This window comes from Neofelis nebulosa, chromosome 9 (genome assembly GCF_028018385.1).
Source record: "Neofelis nebulosa isolate mNeoNeb1 chromosome 9, mNeoNeb1.pri, whole genome shotgun sequence".
In the NCBI taxonomy this organism is placed as follows: Eukaryota; Metazoa; Chordata; class Mammalia; order Carnivora; family Felidae; genus Neofelis; species Neofelis nebulosa.
The window spans coordinates 31,785,540-31,801,785 of NC_080790.1; the positions used below are offsets into that span (position 1 = coordinate 31,785,540).

At 43.7% G+C, this 16,246-nt stretch overlaps 1 protein-coding gene across 3 annotated transcripts in view; it reads left to right on the plus strand.

The window, feature by feature from the left end:
• GALM (galactose mutarotase) overlaps window positions 1-16,246 on the plus strand; it is a 116,301-nt gene that overhangs the window by 74,427 nt on the left and 25,628 nt on the right. For 2 of the 3 annotated variants that reach the window (XM_058683087.1, XM_058683085.1), the window contains exons 3-4: window positions 2,907-3,113; window positions 9,018-9,099. In XM_058683087.1, coding sequence (XP_058539070.1) covers window positions 2,907-3,113; window positions 9,018-9,099 — 289 coding nt within the window. Of the gene's footprint in view, window positions 1-2,906; window positions 3,114-9,017; window positions 9,100-14,128; window positions 15,879-16,246 lie in introns of those variants that run through there. The other variant, XM_058683086.1, reaches the window with a different exon arrangement.

The window sequence follows — 16,246 nt, forward strand, 5'->3', positions numbered from 1 at the left end:
CCACGAAAAAACTTTCCACTGCGTTCTTTCTCTGAAGGACAAAAACTAGGTAGCAAATTAAGAACATTTTATTTCAAATATTTTATTCCTACAATTTTCCATTTGGGGGATTCTTTTTTCTTTTTTGAATCATGCATATAACCAGCTTTATATTTTAAGTGTCTTGAAAGTTCAACATTTCTGGGAGATAACTAGGGTGTAAAATTAATTTTTTTACTAAGGTCAGTGAATTTGTTTCAGATCCCAGCTGCTTTCACCGTAGGTAAACGCAGAGACCTCCACTCCTGCTGGACTCCCCTTCCTGGTAAATGTGGGCTCACTCAACGGCAGTGAGCAATGCCGGCCACACCAGGAGGGGGTGGGCAGAGCCATTCCTGTGGCCCTCAGGAATTATTATCTTTCAGGCCTATTTGAATGACAGTGTTTGGCCTCAACTCTTCTGTTGTAAAAAGGAGATTCAAACAAAACATTGAAATGAAGATGTGGAATGGGGTAGACTGCCAAGCCTGAGTTAGAATCCTAGTCATGTCACTAATGACACGTATGACTTTAAACAAGGTGGTTTTTTTTTCCCCCCTCTAAACAATGGGCATGAAGTATGAAAGGATTCTACTCAACTGTCCTGGAATGTAGGAGGTAGGAGTGGACAAGGTAATGCCACTGAACTCAATTTGCTCATCTGTAAAATGGGGTCATAGTATCAGTTGGAGCCATTTGAAATTGCCAGTGTTCAACTGTGTTGACCTACAAAGACAGTCATTTCGTTTGATTCAACCAAATCCTCACCTTACACAATGATTTATGTAGGGGTGCCTGGGTGGCTCAGTCAGTTGAGCGTCCGACTCTGGGTTTCAGCTCAGGTCGTGATTTCGTGATTCATGAGTTCGAGCCCCACACTGCTAGGGTGGAGCCTGCTTGGAATTCTCTCTCTCTCTCTCTCTCTCTCTCTCTCTCTCTCTCTCTCTCAAAGTAAATAAAATTTAAAACAAAACAAAATGATTTGTGTAAGCACCAGTGGCTGGTGAGCACCGAACAAAGGGAGATCTCACCTCAGCAAAAGGCTTTTTGGCTAGTGACCCCAGGGCTCCATGACGGGCCTGGGGTCTCTGCACACTGTGTCCTCGGATAATAGAGAATAAGGAAACAAACTCAGGATCAGACCACTTAGTTCAAATCCACTGTCTTCCTAGCCGAAAGAAGCTAGGGAAAGCAGTGTATTCTGAGTCCTAGCTCTCTCAGTCTAAGTGAGGATCATGGTGCCTACCCTAAGTCAGCTCTGAGACAGATAAGATAGTGTCTGTGAAGTTTCTAGCAAAATGTCTTGGCCCATCATGGGCACTCAGTAAATCCTGGTTGTCCCTCCTCCATAAAGGTAATATTGAGGCCTCTAGGGCAAGGGAGAGGGGAATCACTGTGTCAGTGCCAGATTCCTATTTCCAAAAGCAAAAAACTCCTGGAAAACTTTTCTTCATATTTTTCTTTTTTTTTAATGTTTATTTATTTTTGAGAGAGAGAGAAAGAGAGAGTGCAAGCAGGAGAGGGGCAGAGAGAGAGGGAGACACAGAATCTGAAGCAGGCTCCAGGCTCTGAACCATCAGCACGGAGCCTGATGCGGGGCTCGAACCCATGAGCCGTGAGATCGTGACCTGAGCAGAAGTTGGACGCTTAACTGACTGAGCCACCCAGGCGCCCCTTCTTCATATTTTTCTTGTCACCCTTAGAACCATATTTTCTAGAATGAGAAAAAAACTTCAAGATCTTTTTTCAAGCCCTCTGTGGCAGGAATGGTTGGTTGCCCACCATCACACAGTGAGCTAGGAACAAACCTTGTCCCCAAGTCAGGACTCCTGACTTGTGGGTAAGACTTTCTAACAGAACAAGTACCTTCTTACTTGTTTGGAATTCTGCCCAGGGAATATAGAGAATCTTGGAGCATTTTTTTTTTTAATATAAATTTTTTTTTCTTTTTTCTTTTCTAAATGTTTATTTTTGAGAGAAAGAGAGACAGAGAGTGAGCAGGGGAGGGGCAGAGAGAGAGGGAGACACAGAATCCAAAGCAGGCCCCAGGCTCCGAGCTGTCAGCACAGAGCCCAACATGGGGCTCAAACCCATGAACTGTGGGATCATGACCTGAGCTGAAGTTGGACACTTACCCAACTGAGCCACCCAGGTGCACCCCCCCTTTTTTTTTTTTTTTAATAAATATTCATAAACAGTACTTCCCTGGGACAGAGGAGCTGACTTATTTAGGTCATTTTTTTTTTAATTTTTTTTTTTTAACGTTTATTCATTTTTGAGACAGAGACAGAGCATGAACAGGGGAGGAGCAGAGAGAGAGGGAGACACAGAATCTGAAACAGGCTCCAGGCTCTGAGCTGTCAGCACAGAGCCCGACGCGGGGCTCGAACTCACAGACCGTGAGATCATGACCTGAGCCGAAGTTGGACGCTCAACCGACCAAGCCACCCAGGCGTCCCAAGGTCATTTTTTAATACTATTAGCAGATATTGCTATATGACATTTATCAGAATGGGTCACCAAGATAAAAAAATAACCTTTTAAATAAGGGGAAGAAGAAAATATAGGCACATACATATCAATTTAAGGAGGAAGAGAATGGGGAAGGGGAGTAGGTAAAGAGAAAGAAAAAATTTTTTCTCTCAAAATCTACTTTTCTGTATAAAACAAAATTTTAGAACAACTAAAATCCAAGCTAAATAAATAAATAAACTAAACTAAACTAAACTAAAATAAAATAAAATAAAATAGAATCCAAGCTATTATTCCAACATCTTAAAGATCATATAACCGTTTCTCTTCCTAGAATCACTGTCTTTAAATATTGAAATGTGGCGTTTAGCTGGAGATTGCAGTGACTTAACAGCTTTGAAAACACTTTTTTCTAGGTTGTCTGGACCCCTCAGGTGCTGTCAAATGGTGTCCAGTTCTCGAGGATCAGTCCAGATGGTGAGGAAGGTTACCCTGGAGAGTTGAAAGTCTGGGTGACATACACACTGGATGGTGGGGAGCTTATGGTCAACTACCGAGCTCAGGCCAGTCAGACCACACCAGTCAATCTGACCAACCATTCTTATTTCAACCTGGCAGGCCAGGTAAGAGAACTTACCTCTGCTCTCCTGCTTAGTATAAAATGTGACTTACCTCTCCTCTCCTGCCACGTGCTTTGTGGAATGACCTGGGGAGTAGCTGGATAGACCCACCCAGAATGGACTTAGCCTGGCAATGGAGTCACCTGGTGATGAGGAAAAATGCCTAGCAAAACAGCTGACTCATAGTAGGTGCTCAATAAATGGAAGTTACAGAGAAAGGTGGAATGAGTACATTGTGTTACTAAGAGAACTCTCTCTTTCCCATAGGTTCAGACAAGTACCCAGCTATTTCAAGAACTCCCTCTCTTCTAACTGTAACATGAGTTTACATTTGCTTCCTCATTCCACTCCTACTCCCAAAAAATTACTTCCAGTTAAGTTCCACTTTCCACCCTTGGGACTTTAAAAATGTGCCTGGCTCAGCCCCTTTAGGTATGCCACCAACATTCGTATGTCTCTGCTGTACTTCCCACCCTAAGAGGGGTATAGAGACACTCTCACCCCTCTTAGGTAATCCCCTCTACACTACCTTATTCCCAACTAATGGTAGTATTTTAGTTTGTTGAGGAGGCTGTTACATGAGGCAGAGGGAGAAGTTTAGCTAAACTCTGTAGACTATATCTATTGCTTCCTCTTCATCTGAAAAACTCATTGTTGTCTACTCCACTTGAATCACTTTGGCATGATTTCCTACCACAAGATGATGTTCACAGCCAACTAGTAATATCTAGCATTTTTACACTCTTTTAGGAGTCTGCTGACAATGTGCTGATTTTTTTTTTCTAGGATCTTTTCAAATAGCACGATGTGCTGATTTTTTTTTTTCCAGGATATTTTCAAATAGCACGAATTAATTGGTTCTTATGTAATTTCCAAAGTTCTCCCTTGAAAAATAAAGAGGATTATAAACTTGTCTATCCCTTACCCTCAGAAACTTCTGCCATGCTCCTTGAGATCTCAAAAACAAACCAAAAACCAAAGCTGCCCAGCCATGCGCCTCTGCAATAATGTGCATAAAGACCCTAATTTTTTTTTTTTTTTTAAATAGGCCAATTTGGGGCTTGAACTCATGACCCTGAGATCAAGACCTGAGCTGAGATCAGGAGTCAGACTCTTAACCAACCAAGCCACCCAGGCGCCCCTTATACACCCAACTTTTTATAATAAGCTCAAAAGGAACCTGGCAGAAATAGAATAAAATATTAGTGGGTTTGTATAGGTAGTAGATCATGGTGGTTTTTTACTGTTTTCCACATTTTTGTATACTGAGGACATCCTATTCTGTAGTGGGTGGGAGGTGGCCTAAAGAAAGATTCAGAGATAGGAAAGAAATTATGCATGAAATATTACACCTGCCAATGTATTCCAATCAAGGAGACAAAATGGGAATGTAACATTCACTAAAACTCTTTCCATTTACGTGGCAGGACTCTCAGAGATCACAGACCCCACCCAAAAGGGTGTTCAGTGTTAGCCCCCTTCTGTATACTGTCTTAGTGAGTGCAGCTCGAACCCATAGCCACTAACTTCAGGGTTGAGGATAGGAGGGAGCCATCAGCCTTTTGGGGAGCATCACAACAAGAGTGGTTAGCTGTTTACGAGGCCTGGAGTCAAAGGGCTTCTGCATCTTCAAATCATCTCTTACCCTACCCAGGAAAGCATTTTTTTACTTATTTTTGAGAGAGAGAGAGAGAGAGAGAGAGAGAGAGAGCACAAGTGGGGAAGGAACAGAGAGAGAGACACACACAAAATCTAAAGCAGGCTCCAGGTTCGGAGCTGTCAGCTGGAACCCATGAACCGTGAGATCATGACCTGAGCCGAAGTCAGACGCTCAATGGACAGAGCCACCCAGGCACCCCAGCACTACTGTATGTCTTAAACTGTCCCCAGGGAAATAGCTCAAAACTTGATCATTTAAAGTGGTCAGCTCATCTTATATATTTTCTTTTTGTTTTGTTTATTTGTTATTTAATAAGCAGTATGTTTGTGCTACTTGGGGCCAAATTTTGACTCATCACTTCTAAGTTTGAGTGTTGGAGACCTGGAGGGAGGAAAGAACTGGTTCTCGAAGAGTGGAAAAGGTATATAGGTTGCAGGTTGGTTGGGCTTTTGTTGTTGTTCCTTCCTTATCTAACCCAACTGGGCAAACATGTTTTTTTGTTTTGTTTTGTTTTTTGGTTTTTGTTTGTTTTTTTTTTAATTGAAACTTTACCCAAAGAGGTATGAAAGCAGCCTCAGGGAATTTGAGATGAGAATACCGGTGGTTCCAGTATGACTGGGTAGGTATGTCAGCAAGGACCCGGTTCTTCCGCCTTTCCACCCTGCTCCTTCATTGTTTTTGGCTTTTGCCTTCAGGCTTATCCTTTTATGGTCACAAGATGGCTGCCATAGCCCCAGGAATCACCTCTACATATAGTCACCACCAGAGACAAAAAAGGACCTATTCCTTTCTTCATATCTCTAATGCTCCATTTTAAAGAATAGACAAAAAACTTCCCCCAGAAGCTCCCCAGCAGACTTTCCTTCACATTTCATGGGCCAGAAGTGTGTCCCATGTCCTGCCTAACCTAATCACCAGCAAGAAAATTAGGCCACCATGATTGGCCCGGTGGGATTGGGGAGGGAGCCCTTTCCCTGAGTATACAGCCTACCATAAGATGAATCAACAAGGCAGGGTTCTGCCAGAGAAAAAGGAGGGCGTCCGTAAAGGAGCTGCTATGACTTTTGGGTGGTATGATAGTGTCCAGGATATCCTGCTAAAGGTGATGACAGCTGAATTAAGGCAGTGGTAGGGGAAATGCACGGAAAAAAAAAGAAAACCCTGCAGGCCATAATGAGCTCTATAAATGGTTAATGTTCTGAGCTAGCAGCAGCTGAGCAAAGTTAACCAAAACAACACTGAACCCAAAGATGGGCCTCAGGATCTGTTGGTGGATCAGCATTTCTTGCCAGGTTTTCATCAGCCTGGAAAGGAAATGAATCCAGCAGTAATATTCCACTGAAGTGGGTCATTGCATTATTCCAGGTCAGAAGAATCATAAAATGAAGCATGCCTCCCTTTAATAAAGGAATGTAGGTGCTGCTTTGTGACCCAGTGCCCGTTAAGAGAGCGGCTGTCTAATAAATGTTCCTTTCCTTCTCCCCCCGCCCCCCCCCCAGGCTTCTTCCTAGCCTCTTAGACTTAGCAATTTATTTTGGTATGTGATGGAATCATTTGCTTCCTGCCCTAATGCTAAAAAACACACAGAGAAGGAAAGTCCTAAGCAGCATTATTCATCATAATAAAAAGCTGGAAACAAGCAAAAGTCTGTCAACAGGAGAAGGGATAAACAGATTGTGATACATTCGTACAATGGAATATTCCTCAGCCTTCGCTGGAGCACTGAGCAGATAGAACCAAGGAAACAGTCCCCAGTTCTCTTCCCTCATCTCCGCTCCCCTCAGACCCCGAGGCCTCTTCGGTGCTGGCGGTACCACCGAGGCGTAAGAGGATAGCGGCAGGGGGAGCCGGGCAAGAGAGGGACCCCTCTAGTCCAGAGCTGCTCTAGGTGGTGGTGCAGACCCTTCCCATTCTGGACCCGCCTTCTCAGGTCAGAACAGGACCAAACAAATGGCTAAGGAAGAGACTGTGGGCAGAGGCCTGGCCTTATCTCCGCCCCCCGTCCACTCCTACCCCTGCCCGCCTGTACCCACCGGGAGAACACAAGACCACGGCAGTTCTTCAGAACCAGAGCCTCCTCGGAGTGCAACTAAAGCAATTTCTGGCCTGTTTAGACATCGATTCTTATGGTCTCTAAGATCCTGGCATTTCTCCTCAGGACGACTCCATTTGATTGTGGAGGCCTGAGTCTTTCTGATTAGAGGATCGGTTTCAGTTAACCTGCAGGGCTCCGCCTCCCTCTGCTTGCTTCTCAGGAACCCAGCAGGGCTTTCAGTGTGACTTAGCTCGAGGTTTCTCAACCTGAGCATGTGGACACGTTGGGTCAGATAATTTCTTTGTTGCAGGGATGGGCATTGTAGGGTGCTTAGCAGAATTGCTGGCCTCTTCCCACTAGATGCCAGGAGCATTACCACCCCCAATTATGACAATCAAAACTGTCTCCAGACATCGTCAGATTTTGCCCTATGGCAAAATCATCCCCAGTTGGGAGCCACTAGGTTAGCTTATTTTTGAGCGTTCACTTAGCAAAAGCCCTCTCCTGGTTCTCCTTCCACGTCTTCTGCTATGAAGCTTGAAAATTTACTCCTATTAGAATATAATCCTTTTTAGCAGAAACATATACGTGTATTTTCCAATTTGCAAGGAGCACAACATGGCTTTACTAAACTTCTTCACAAGAATCCTGGAAAAGGTGGAGGCATTACTGGCCCAGTTTTACCCTGAAGGAAAAGCGATTCTAGGAGCACCTGGGTGGCTCAGTCAGTTAAGCGTCCGGCTCTTGACTCCGGCACAGGTCAGGATCTCACAGTTTGTAAGTTTGAGCCCCACACTGAGCTCTATGCTGACAGTGTGGAGTCTGAGATTCTCTCTCTCTCTCCCTCTCTGTTCCTCCCTTGCTTGTGCTCTGTAAAGAAAGAAGGAGAAGGAAGGATGAAAGAAAGAAAGAAAGAAAGAAAGAAAGAAAGAAAGAAAGAAAGAAAGAAAGAAAGAAAGAAAGAAAGAAAGAAAGAAAGAAAGAAAGAAAGAAAGAAAGAAAGAAAGAAAGAAAGAAAGAAAGAAAGAAAGAAAGAAAGAAAGAAAGAAAGAAAGAAAGAAAGAAAGAAAGAAAGAAAGAAAGAAAGAAAGAAAGAAAGAAAGAAAGAAAGAGAGAGAGATTCTACCTGGGGCCATTCAATACAGCTGGAGATAGACCACAGGACTTCTGACTACTGACCCTCTATCTTTGACCCCACTGGGGAGGGCAAGCTGCATCTTTAAAAAAAAAATTTTTTTTTTAACATTTATTTATTTTTGAAAGAGACAGAGTGAGAGCAGGGGAGGGGCAGAGAGAGAGGGGGACACAGAATCTGAAGCAGGCTGCAGGCTCTGAGCTGTCAGCGCAGAACCCGACGCGGGGCTCGAACCCACGAACCGTGAGATCACCTGAGCCCAAGTCGGACACTTAACTGACTGAGCCACCCAGGCGCCCCAAGGTCAAGCTGCATCTTTAATGGAAGAGACGGGCAAGCTCTCAAAAACAGGAACTCCAGTTCTGACTCCCAGACTTCTGTCATGTGGTAGAGGATGGGTCCTCCGGGTGGGAGCTGGGCCAGAGAAGGGTGACAGATACCCCACCTCTAGCAAGCCTGGAGGTGATACCAGGCCATCCAGTTATTGTGTGTTCCGGGCCAACAGCTCTTGCTCTTCTATTTGCCTGTCATGTGTGAGGAGAGTGGGAGAAACCCCTCTGCTAATAAGCCAAAGTCCAAAAGTCTTTCAAACCAGTGATGTCTCTCTGACTTTTCACGTTCATAATTCCATTTAGAAAAGAAGATGCATGCTGGGGTCACGCTTGAAAACTTCTTTCAAATGTATCCATTGCTCTGTCGAGGACCTATCTGCCGATGCTTAAATGAACGTATTAATGATCGCCATAGGTCAAGTGGGATTTCTAAAATTCTTGTCAATGCCTGCAAACATTTCTGCAAGAGAAGTTAAAAAGCAAAAAATATAGGCACGCCTGGGTGGCTCAGTTGATTGAGTGTCTGACACTTGATTTCGGCTCAGGTCATGATCCCGGGGTCATGGGATTGAGCCCCACGTTGGCCTCCTGCTCTGAACATGGAGTCTGTTTAGGATTGTCTCTCCCTTTCTCTCTGCCCATCCCCTGCTTGCGCACACACTCTCACTCTCTCTCTGTCTTTAAAACAAAGTAAAATAAGATTAAGCATTAAATCTTCTTTTCTTTCTCTACCTTTCCTTCCCAGGATTCCCCAAACATCTATGACCATGAAGTCACTATAGAAGCTGATGCCTTTTTGCCTGTAGATGAAACCCTGATTCCTACAGGTTGGTGAATTTAAACATCTTTATGGCAATGCAGAGCTGGGGTGTGATTGGAGGAACATCGAAACTTCATTTACCTAAATGTATTTTCTCTGTTGGCCTGCCAAATTGCCTATAATTACCATGATTAGACATTTATGTTGGTTGTGGCTGGGGGACCATATAATTAAACAAACAAACCGGGACACTGTTGAGAAGAAAAGGAGATGCTATTAATAATTAAGCCAGGGCAACAGGTATCAACCGGAAGTTTGTTTTTTTGTTTTTTGGGTTTTTTTTAGTGTTTTATTTATTCTTGAGTGAGAGAGAGAGAGAGACAGAGCACAAGCAGGGGCTGGGCAGAGAGAGAGGGAGACACAGAATCCGAAGCAGGCTCCAAGCTCTGATCTGTCAGCACAGAGCCTGACGCGGGGCTCGAACTCACGAACCGTGAGATCACGACCTGAGCCGAAGTTGGACGCTTAACCAACTGAGCCACCCAGGCTCCCCTCACCTGGAACAGTTCTAAACAAGCTGGGTCATATGGCCATCCTGGCTGAGCCTTAGACGGCAAAAGTTCTCCGCTAAAATGTAAATCTGGTACTTCTTAGCACCTTAGCAGAGATAAATTTACCTAAACATTACCTCACCACTGCAGGACACTGATAGAACACAACGTGGTTTTTGATGGAGGATGAAACGTTCTACCCCGAGAAAGACAAATGCATATGTCACCTCTGAGACACAGTTGGGGGAATGGGGTAGCACAGGGAGTCTAAAGTATCAAAAGGGAAGGTGAGGTGTTGCCAGAATCAAAGTTTATGGGTGTATGTGTGCGTCTCCTAGGTTAACTGAACTGAGATCACCTTGGTTATTATTATTTGGGATCAAAACTGCCTTGGTTCAAATAGGCAAATCCGTAGAGACAGAAAGTAGATTAGGGGGTTGCCGGGGGCTGGGGACAGAGGGGTATGGGGAGTGCCAGTGGGTACGAGATTTCTTTTTGGGGTGATGAAGAGATTCTGGAATTAGATAGTGGTGATGGTGGGATAATATTGTAAATATACTAAACACTACTGAATTGTGCATTTGTGAAAAGGGTGAATTTTGTGGTATGTGGATTATATCTCAATTAAAAACAAGAAAGAAAGAAAGAAAGAAAGAAAGAAAGAAAGAAAGAAAGAAAGAAAGAAAGAAAGGGGACGAATGAACCTTGGTTCCTGTGGAGTCTCCAGGATTAGGTGGTGTGGATTTGTACTAGACTGTAGGTGCACTGCCATCTGCCTCCAGGGGACAGGTGGATGATGGCAAGATGGCCGGCAGGGGTGCTGCTATTCATGTCAGCTTATGGAAATTCACTTGAAGTAATTACCACCAGAGCAGTAGATACATATTCTTATTGGGATTTCATTAAAATCAGAGACGAGGTAAGTGTAGAAGTCTTAGCCAAAGAAAACCAAAGTGGGGCGCCTGGGTGGCTCAGTCGGTTAAGCGTCCGACTTCAGCTCAGACCACGATCTCATGGTTTGTGAGTTCGAGCCTCGCCTTGGGCTCTGTGCCGACAGCTCGGAGCCTGGAGCCTGCTTCCGATTCTGTGTCTCCTTCTCTGCCCCTTCCTTGCTTGCGCTCTGTCTCTCTCTCTCTCAAAAATAAAATAAACATTAAAAATTTTTAAAAAGAAAGAAAGAAAACAAAAGTAGAGGATGAAAGAAAAGAAGAGCAGAAATCCAGAAATACACAAACACTTGCTCATCAGCCCTTATTCCCCTGGGAAGAAAGGCTGCCCGCCTTGGCCTTGGGCTGGCCAAGGTCTCCTGCTTGATGGCAACTTGGAGGTGTTGCCTCAGAGCCCCTTTGCCAGAGCATTAACATCCTGTGTACCATCCTCTGGGGCGTCCGTTCAGAGCTCCAGCCCTCCATAAGCCCATCTGCTGGCAGCTCCGTGTGGAAGGTCAGGAAGGCCTTTCTCTCTGTTCCCACCCCGTGTAAGTGTGCTACTATTTTGGTTGTCATTTCTGCTAATAAAGAACGTAGAATGATAGCATAGGAGCAGTTTGAAGCCAAGGGCACCATCTTAACCAAATAACCAAGTTTAAATCACCAGTAATAAGATGTATTGTGTCCTCCTCGTATGATGTACTGAAAAAGTACATTGTGTGATATTCTGTCAAAAATGCCTAACCTCATTCCATTCAGCAGAAGGCATCACACGAACCCACTTGAGGGACAGTCTGCAAAATAATTAATCCGTATTCTTCAATGGTGTCAAGGTCATGAAAGACAAAGCAAGGCTGAAGATTGGTCACAGAATAGACCGAGGAGATAGGACAACTAAGTGGAATGTGAGAATCCTAGACTAGACCCTGAGTCAGCAAAAGGACATTAGTGGGAACGCTGGTGAAATTCTAGTGAAATGTGTAGTTCAGTTAATAGTATAGTACTAATGTTAATTTCTTAGTTGTGATCATTATACCATGGTCGTGTATGATGTTAACATTAGGGAAAGGACGGTGATACAGAGATGTACTTTTTTTTTTAAGTAGTCTCCATGCCCAATGTGGTGCTTGAACTCACAACCCTGAGATTGAGTTGCATACTCTGTTGACTTACTAAGCCAGCCAGTCACCCCCAGAGATGTACTATTTTTGTGACCTTGCTGAAGTCTAAGATTATTTCGAAGTTTAAAAAAAAAAATAGTCCAGGGATCCAAGTAAGATATGACTTTAATTTTCCTGGACACCTGCCTTACTTTACAGGTAAGGGCTTTTGTTTTATTTTGTTCTCTTTAAAACAATGAGGCTGTGTTTATGGCCTCTAGTTCAAAATTATTATGAGGAAAATAATAAGAATGTGAGCCTGCATGCTAAACGGTAACTTCAGTTAACAGCGGGAATTAGAAACCCATAAATACAGGGGCTATAAAATTAATTAGAATAATAATGAGAAATCAAGATAAATGCATTACAAAACTTTTTTTTGCATTGCAGTTTTGAAGGTTTTCCTAGCTCTGGGGCTGGTTTTAAAGGCTCTTATGTTTGTGTTGGTAACATGTGTCATCTTCTGATATTTACATGACTCAGTGTGAGGCTGAGTAAACTGGTCCATCTTGTCCTAGATGCAGCCTGATTACATTGGAACTGTGTGTTGTGAACTGTAAGGGGAAAATGGCGGCTACTCTGTTGTGACTGATAAAGAAGAAAATGAGTTAAGTAGCTTACAGGTGGAGCTGATGACATAAGTGCATATTTATTTGTGTAGATTTATAAAACCTCACATTGTCCTATTGAGTTTTGATCAGATGAAAATCACAAAAATGCATAATTCATGCCGTGGGAAGATTATTTGTTGTGATTGTAAGTGATCATTGTGGCAAAGCCCAGTAGAACTTAACGTGTAATCTAATGAAACGCGTAAAACTCATGTCCATCCCAGTTCTGCACTGTGAGTGGTTTTAGGATCAAATTTTATACTTTGTACTAATTTTGAACACCTGTGAAGCTGGGTGGGCTGCAGGCCCTCTGGGCTCTGGGAGGCAAAAACCATGGCTGTAGCCTTGAATCTGCTGTTAACTAGCTAGGTGACCTTCAATGTATGCATAACATTTTAACATTCAACTTCCTTAGACCCTCATTTCCTTTTCTGCAAATAGGAGGGATATTGAACTCAATCCAATTTTATGGACCAGTAAATTTTCTTTAGAAAATAATTTGACAGACTTACGTAGAGTTGCCCAACTTTTTGTTTTGCCAAGTTAGAAAGCAATCATAAATATAGGGCTATTAAAACTTATGGGAATGTATGTATATTATATTTCAATTAAAAAAAATTAAACTAACCAGGGTAATAATGAGAAACAGAAATAAATAGACTAGGGGAGCCTGGCTGGCTGAGTCGGTAGAGCACGTGACACTTCAATCCTGGGGTCATGAGTTTGAGCCCCATGTTGGGTGTGGAGCCTACTTTAAAAAAAAGAAATAGACTGAATTCATTTTTTTAAGACCCAAGTTGCCATTTATAATCACCATCTTTTCATAAAGAAAAATACTTTACTTATTTAATTATTTATTTTGGAGAGAGAACTAGCTTGAGCAGGGGAGAGAGGTGGGGGGGAGAGAGGTGGGGGGGGAGAGAGAGGGAGAGGGAGGGAGGGAGGGAGAGAGAATGAGAGAGAGAGAGAGAGAGAGAGAGAGAGAGAGAGAGAGAGAGAGAATCTTAAGCAGGCTCCATGCTCCAGTGTGGAACCCAACATGGGGCTTGATCCCACGACCCTGGGATCATGACCTGAGCTGAGATCAGAGATCAAGAGTCAGACCCTCAATCTGCTGAGCCACCTAAGCGTCCCATTAAAGAAAATATTTTAACACCACAAAAGGGGGGAGATTTTAATCTCAGAACAAAGAACAACACTTTACATTGAATTCGTCTTGCTTTTAAAAGAAATGTGATAGTAGATTATCCAAATATGTCTCAGTTTTCTGTGAACCAGTAAAAATTTTACCATGGACTCATGATTGAGAACCAACAATTAGTCTGAAAGGTCACTTGTAGCTCTTACATTCTGTGATTCTACAAGGCTCTCAATATAACATTTTACTGATAGTTCTACCACCCTTCAAATCCATTAGAACTCGGGGCGCCTGGGTGGCGCAGTCGGTTAAGCGTCCGACTTCAGCCAGGTCACGATCTCGCGGTCCGTGAGTTCGAGCCCCGCGTCAGGCTCTGGGCTGATGGCTCGGAGCCTGGAGCCTGTTTCCGATTCTGTGTCTCCCTCTCTCTCTGCCCCTCCCCCGTTCATGCTCTGTCTCTCTCTGTCCCAAAAATAAATAAAAAAACGTTGAAAATCCATTAGAACTCTATCATGAAAGTAAATAAGTTGCAACAACTTCAGAGCACGTAAAAAATCCATAAGTCTTTTACCTATCCATACACTAGCCAGTCCCAACATAGGTTATGTCTGTTTTCCCAGAAACACTTCGACTGAAATTATAGGGTGTTTCTTCTTCCCCTTCCTCAGAAATGCCATAAGAAATAAGCAAAGTATATGTTTCCTTAGGAACTGCCTTCCAAAATGGGTGGCAACTCCCACTCTGCACTGCCATGATGGAAGAATTCACATGTCTGGCCCTCTTTCAGCCAAGAGCAAATCTCCAGGAGCCCAGATTTCATTGGACTCTTAACAGGGACCAAAAGTGCATGAGCATGTGGCTTCATTCTGAGACCAGTCCAAAGTCATTTGGTCATTTGGAAGTACCTCCCCTATGTTGCTGGGCTTGCCAGGAATCAACAGCCTAGTGGAGAGTCAGCCAGAATAGTATCCATTAACCTGGAAAATATCAGGATAGATAGAACTCGGACACTTGTTATAGAGGGAAAGCACTGTCTGGGGACCCCTGGATAGAGGAGATGAGCGTTAAATAAAACCCAAAAGGGCAAGTGGAAATTTGCCAGGCAACCAGAAGAAAGGTGTTCTGGATAGAGATGAATAAGAATAAGGAGAGCAGGAAACAGCAGGAATACCCCCCAGGCCAGCACTGGGCTTCTGGAGCATTTGGGGCATGTGTTTGGTAGCAGAAAACCGATGGGCCTGGAGAGGTTGGCTGGAGCCATGTCTGATCTGCACCAGGCTCTGGTACAGCTACAATCCCTGGGGTGGCTCTGGATGACCCTCGGCTGGCCTGGAGTTCAAGGCCGCTCCATGCAGGGCAGACTCACAGGTGTACCTGAGTCCAGTCTCAAACTTCCGGATGTTCAGCCAGAAGTGGACTTGAACCACAAGGCCACTTCCTTGAGACGTGCTGCAAGAAACCCGTTAGACCAGCCATGCTCTGTTACGAGTTCTGGGTAATTGATATACAGTATCTAGAGATGGTGGTTGTGCTGAATTGAGAAAAGGGAAGATACTGTTTGTCTATCTGTGAGAGGAGGTGAAGGTTTATGATAATAATAGCTAGTATTTCAGAGAAGACTTTATAAATGATAATCCATGCCAGAATACTAAAAGGTAGGTTCTGTTAATTTTTATTTAACAGCTATGGACCCTGTGGCACAAGGAGTTTAAGTAACTTAACTGGGGATCACGCAGTTAACAAGTGGTGGAAAGCTGGGATTCAAACCTAGGTAGACTGGTATTAAAATTCCTGCTTATAATTAGACCCGTACTCTACAGACCCGACAGTGTGGTTAGATGTCAAGAAGGTTTCGGGGGGTGGGGGGAGAGGAAAGAAAGAAAAGTAATTTCTTGACTATACAGATAGCCAAGATAACCATGTAGTCAAGAAATGGGAAGTAAGCCAAAAAGAAAAAAAAGAAGTTCTGACAGTTGAGTGTTCTCATTTCCTGTCTACCTTTCATATAGGTAGTCTCACAGCTTCTCTCTTTTCCTCCCTGTTTCTCCTTCTCTTAAATTTATTTTGATTTTTCTGCATAGAAAACAGAAAACAAAGTATATTGAAAAATGGGGGACAGAGGGAAGACAAAGATGCCGGCATAAGAGGCTTTCCTGAGACTAAAGAGCCTGAGTAGAAGTGTCTGGCCATGTTAGACTGACCAGGAAGGGAATGTAGGAAAGGAACAGTCCATTTTAAAGCTCAGAATTATTGGGGCACCTGGGTGGCTCAGTCGGTTAAGCGGCCGACTTCGGCTCAGGTCGTGATCTCGCGGTCCGTGAGTTCAAGCCCCGTGTCGGGCTCTGTGCTGACATCTCAGAGCCAGGAGCCTGTTTCAGATTCTGTGTCTCCCTCTCTCTGACCCTCCCCTGTTCATGCTCTGTCTCTCCCTGTCTCAAAAATAAATAAAACGTTAAAAAAAAAATTAAAAAAAAAAAAAAGCTCAGAATTATTCCCTGTGCCCCTCAGTAATCTCGGAGGTCATTGCTCTGTTGCAACATAGTACCTTGTTTGGCGACACGTCTCTTGTCCTGCTGGTTCTTGGTTTTCTCATCTGCAAAATCTTGTCATGACCAACTTATGGTGGTGGATTAGGAGGAACTCAGGAAGCAACATTTTAACCGTGAGGTTTTTTTTATCAGATCATTCTTTGAATTCTGTGCGGGTTTGTCCCAAATGCTTCATCTGACAAATTGTGATTTCTGACCTTCATTTATCCAGCCTCCTCTGGACTTTCTGCCAAGTCCCCCAGGTTTGCTTCTAAGTTTGAGTCTTTCTGTGATACA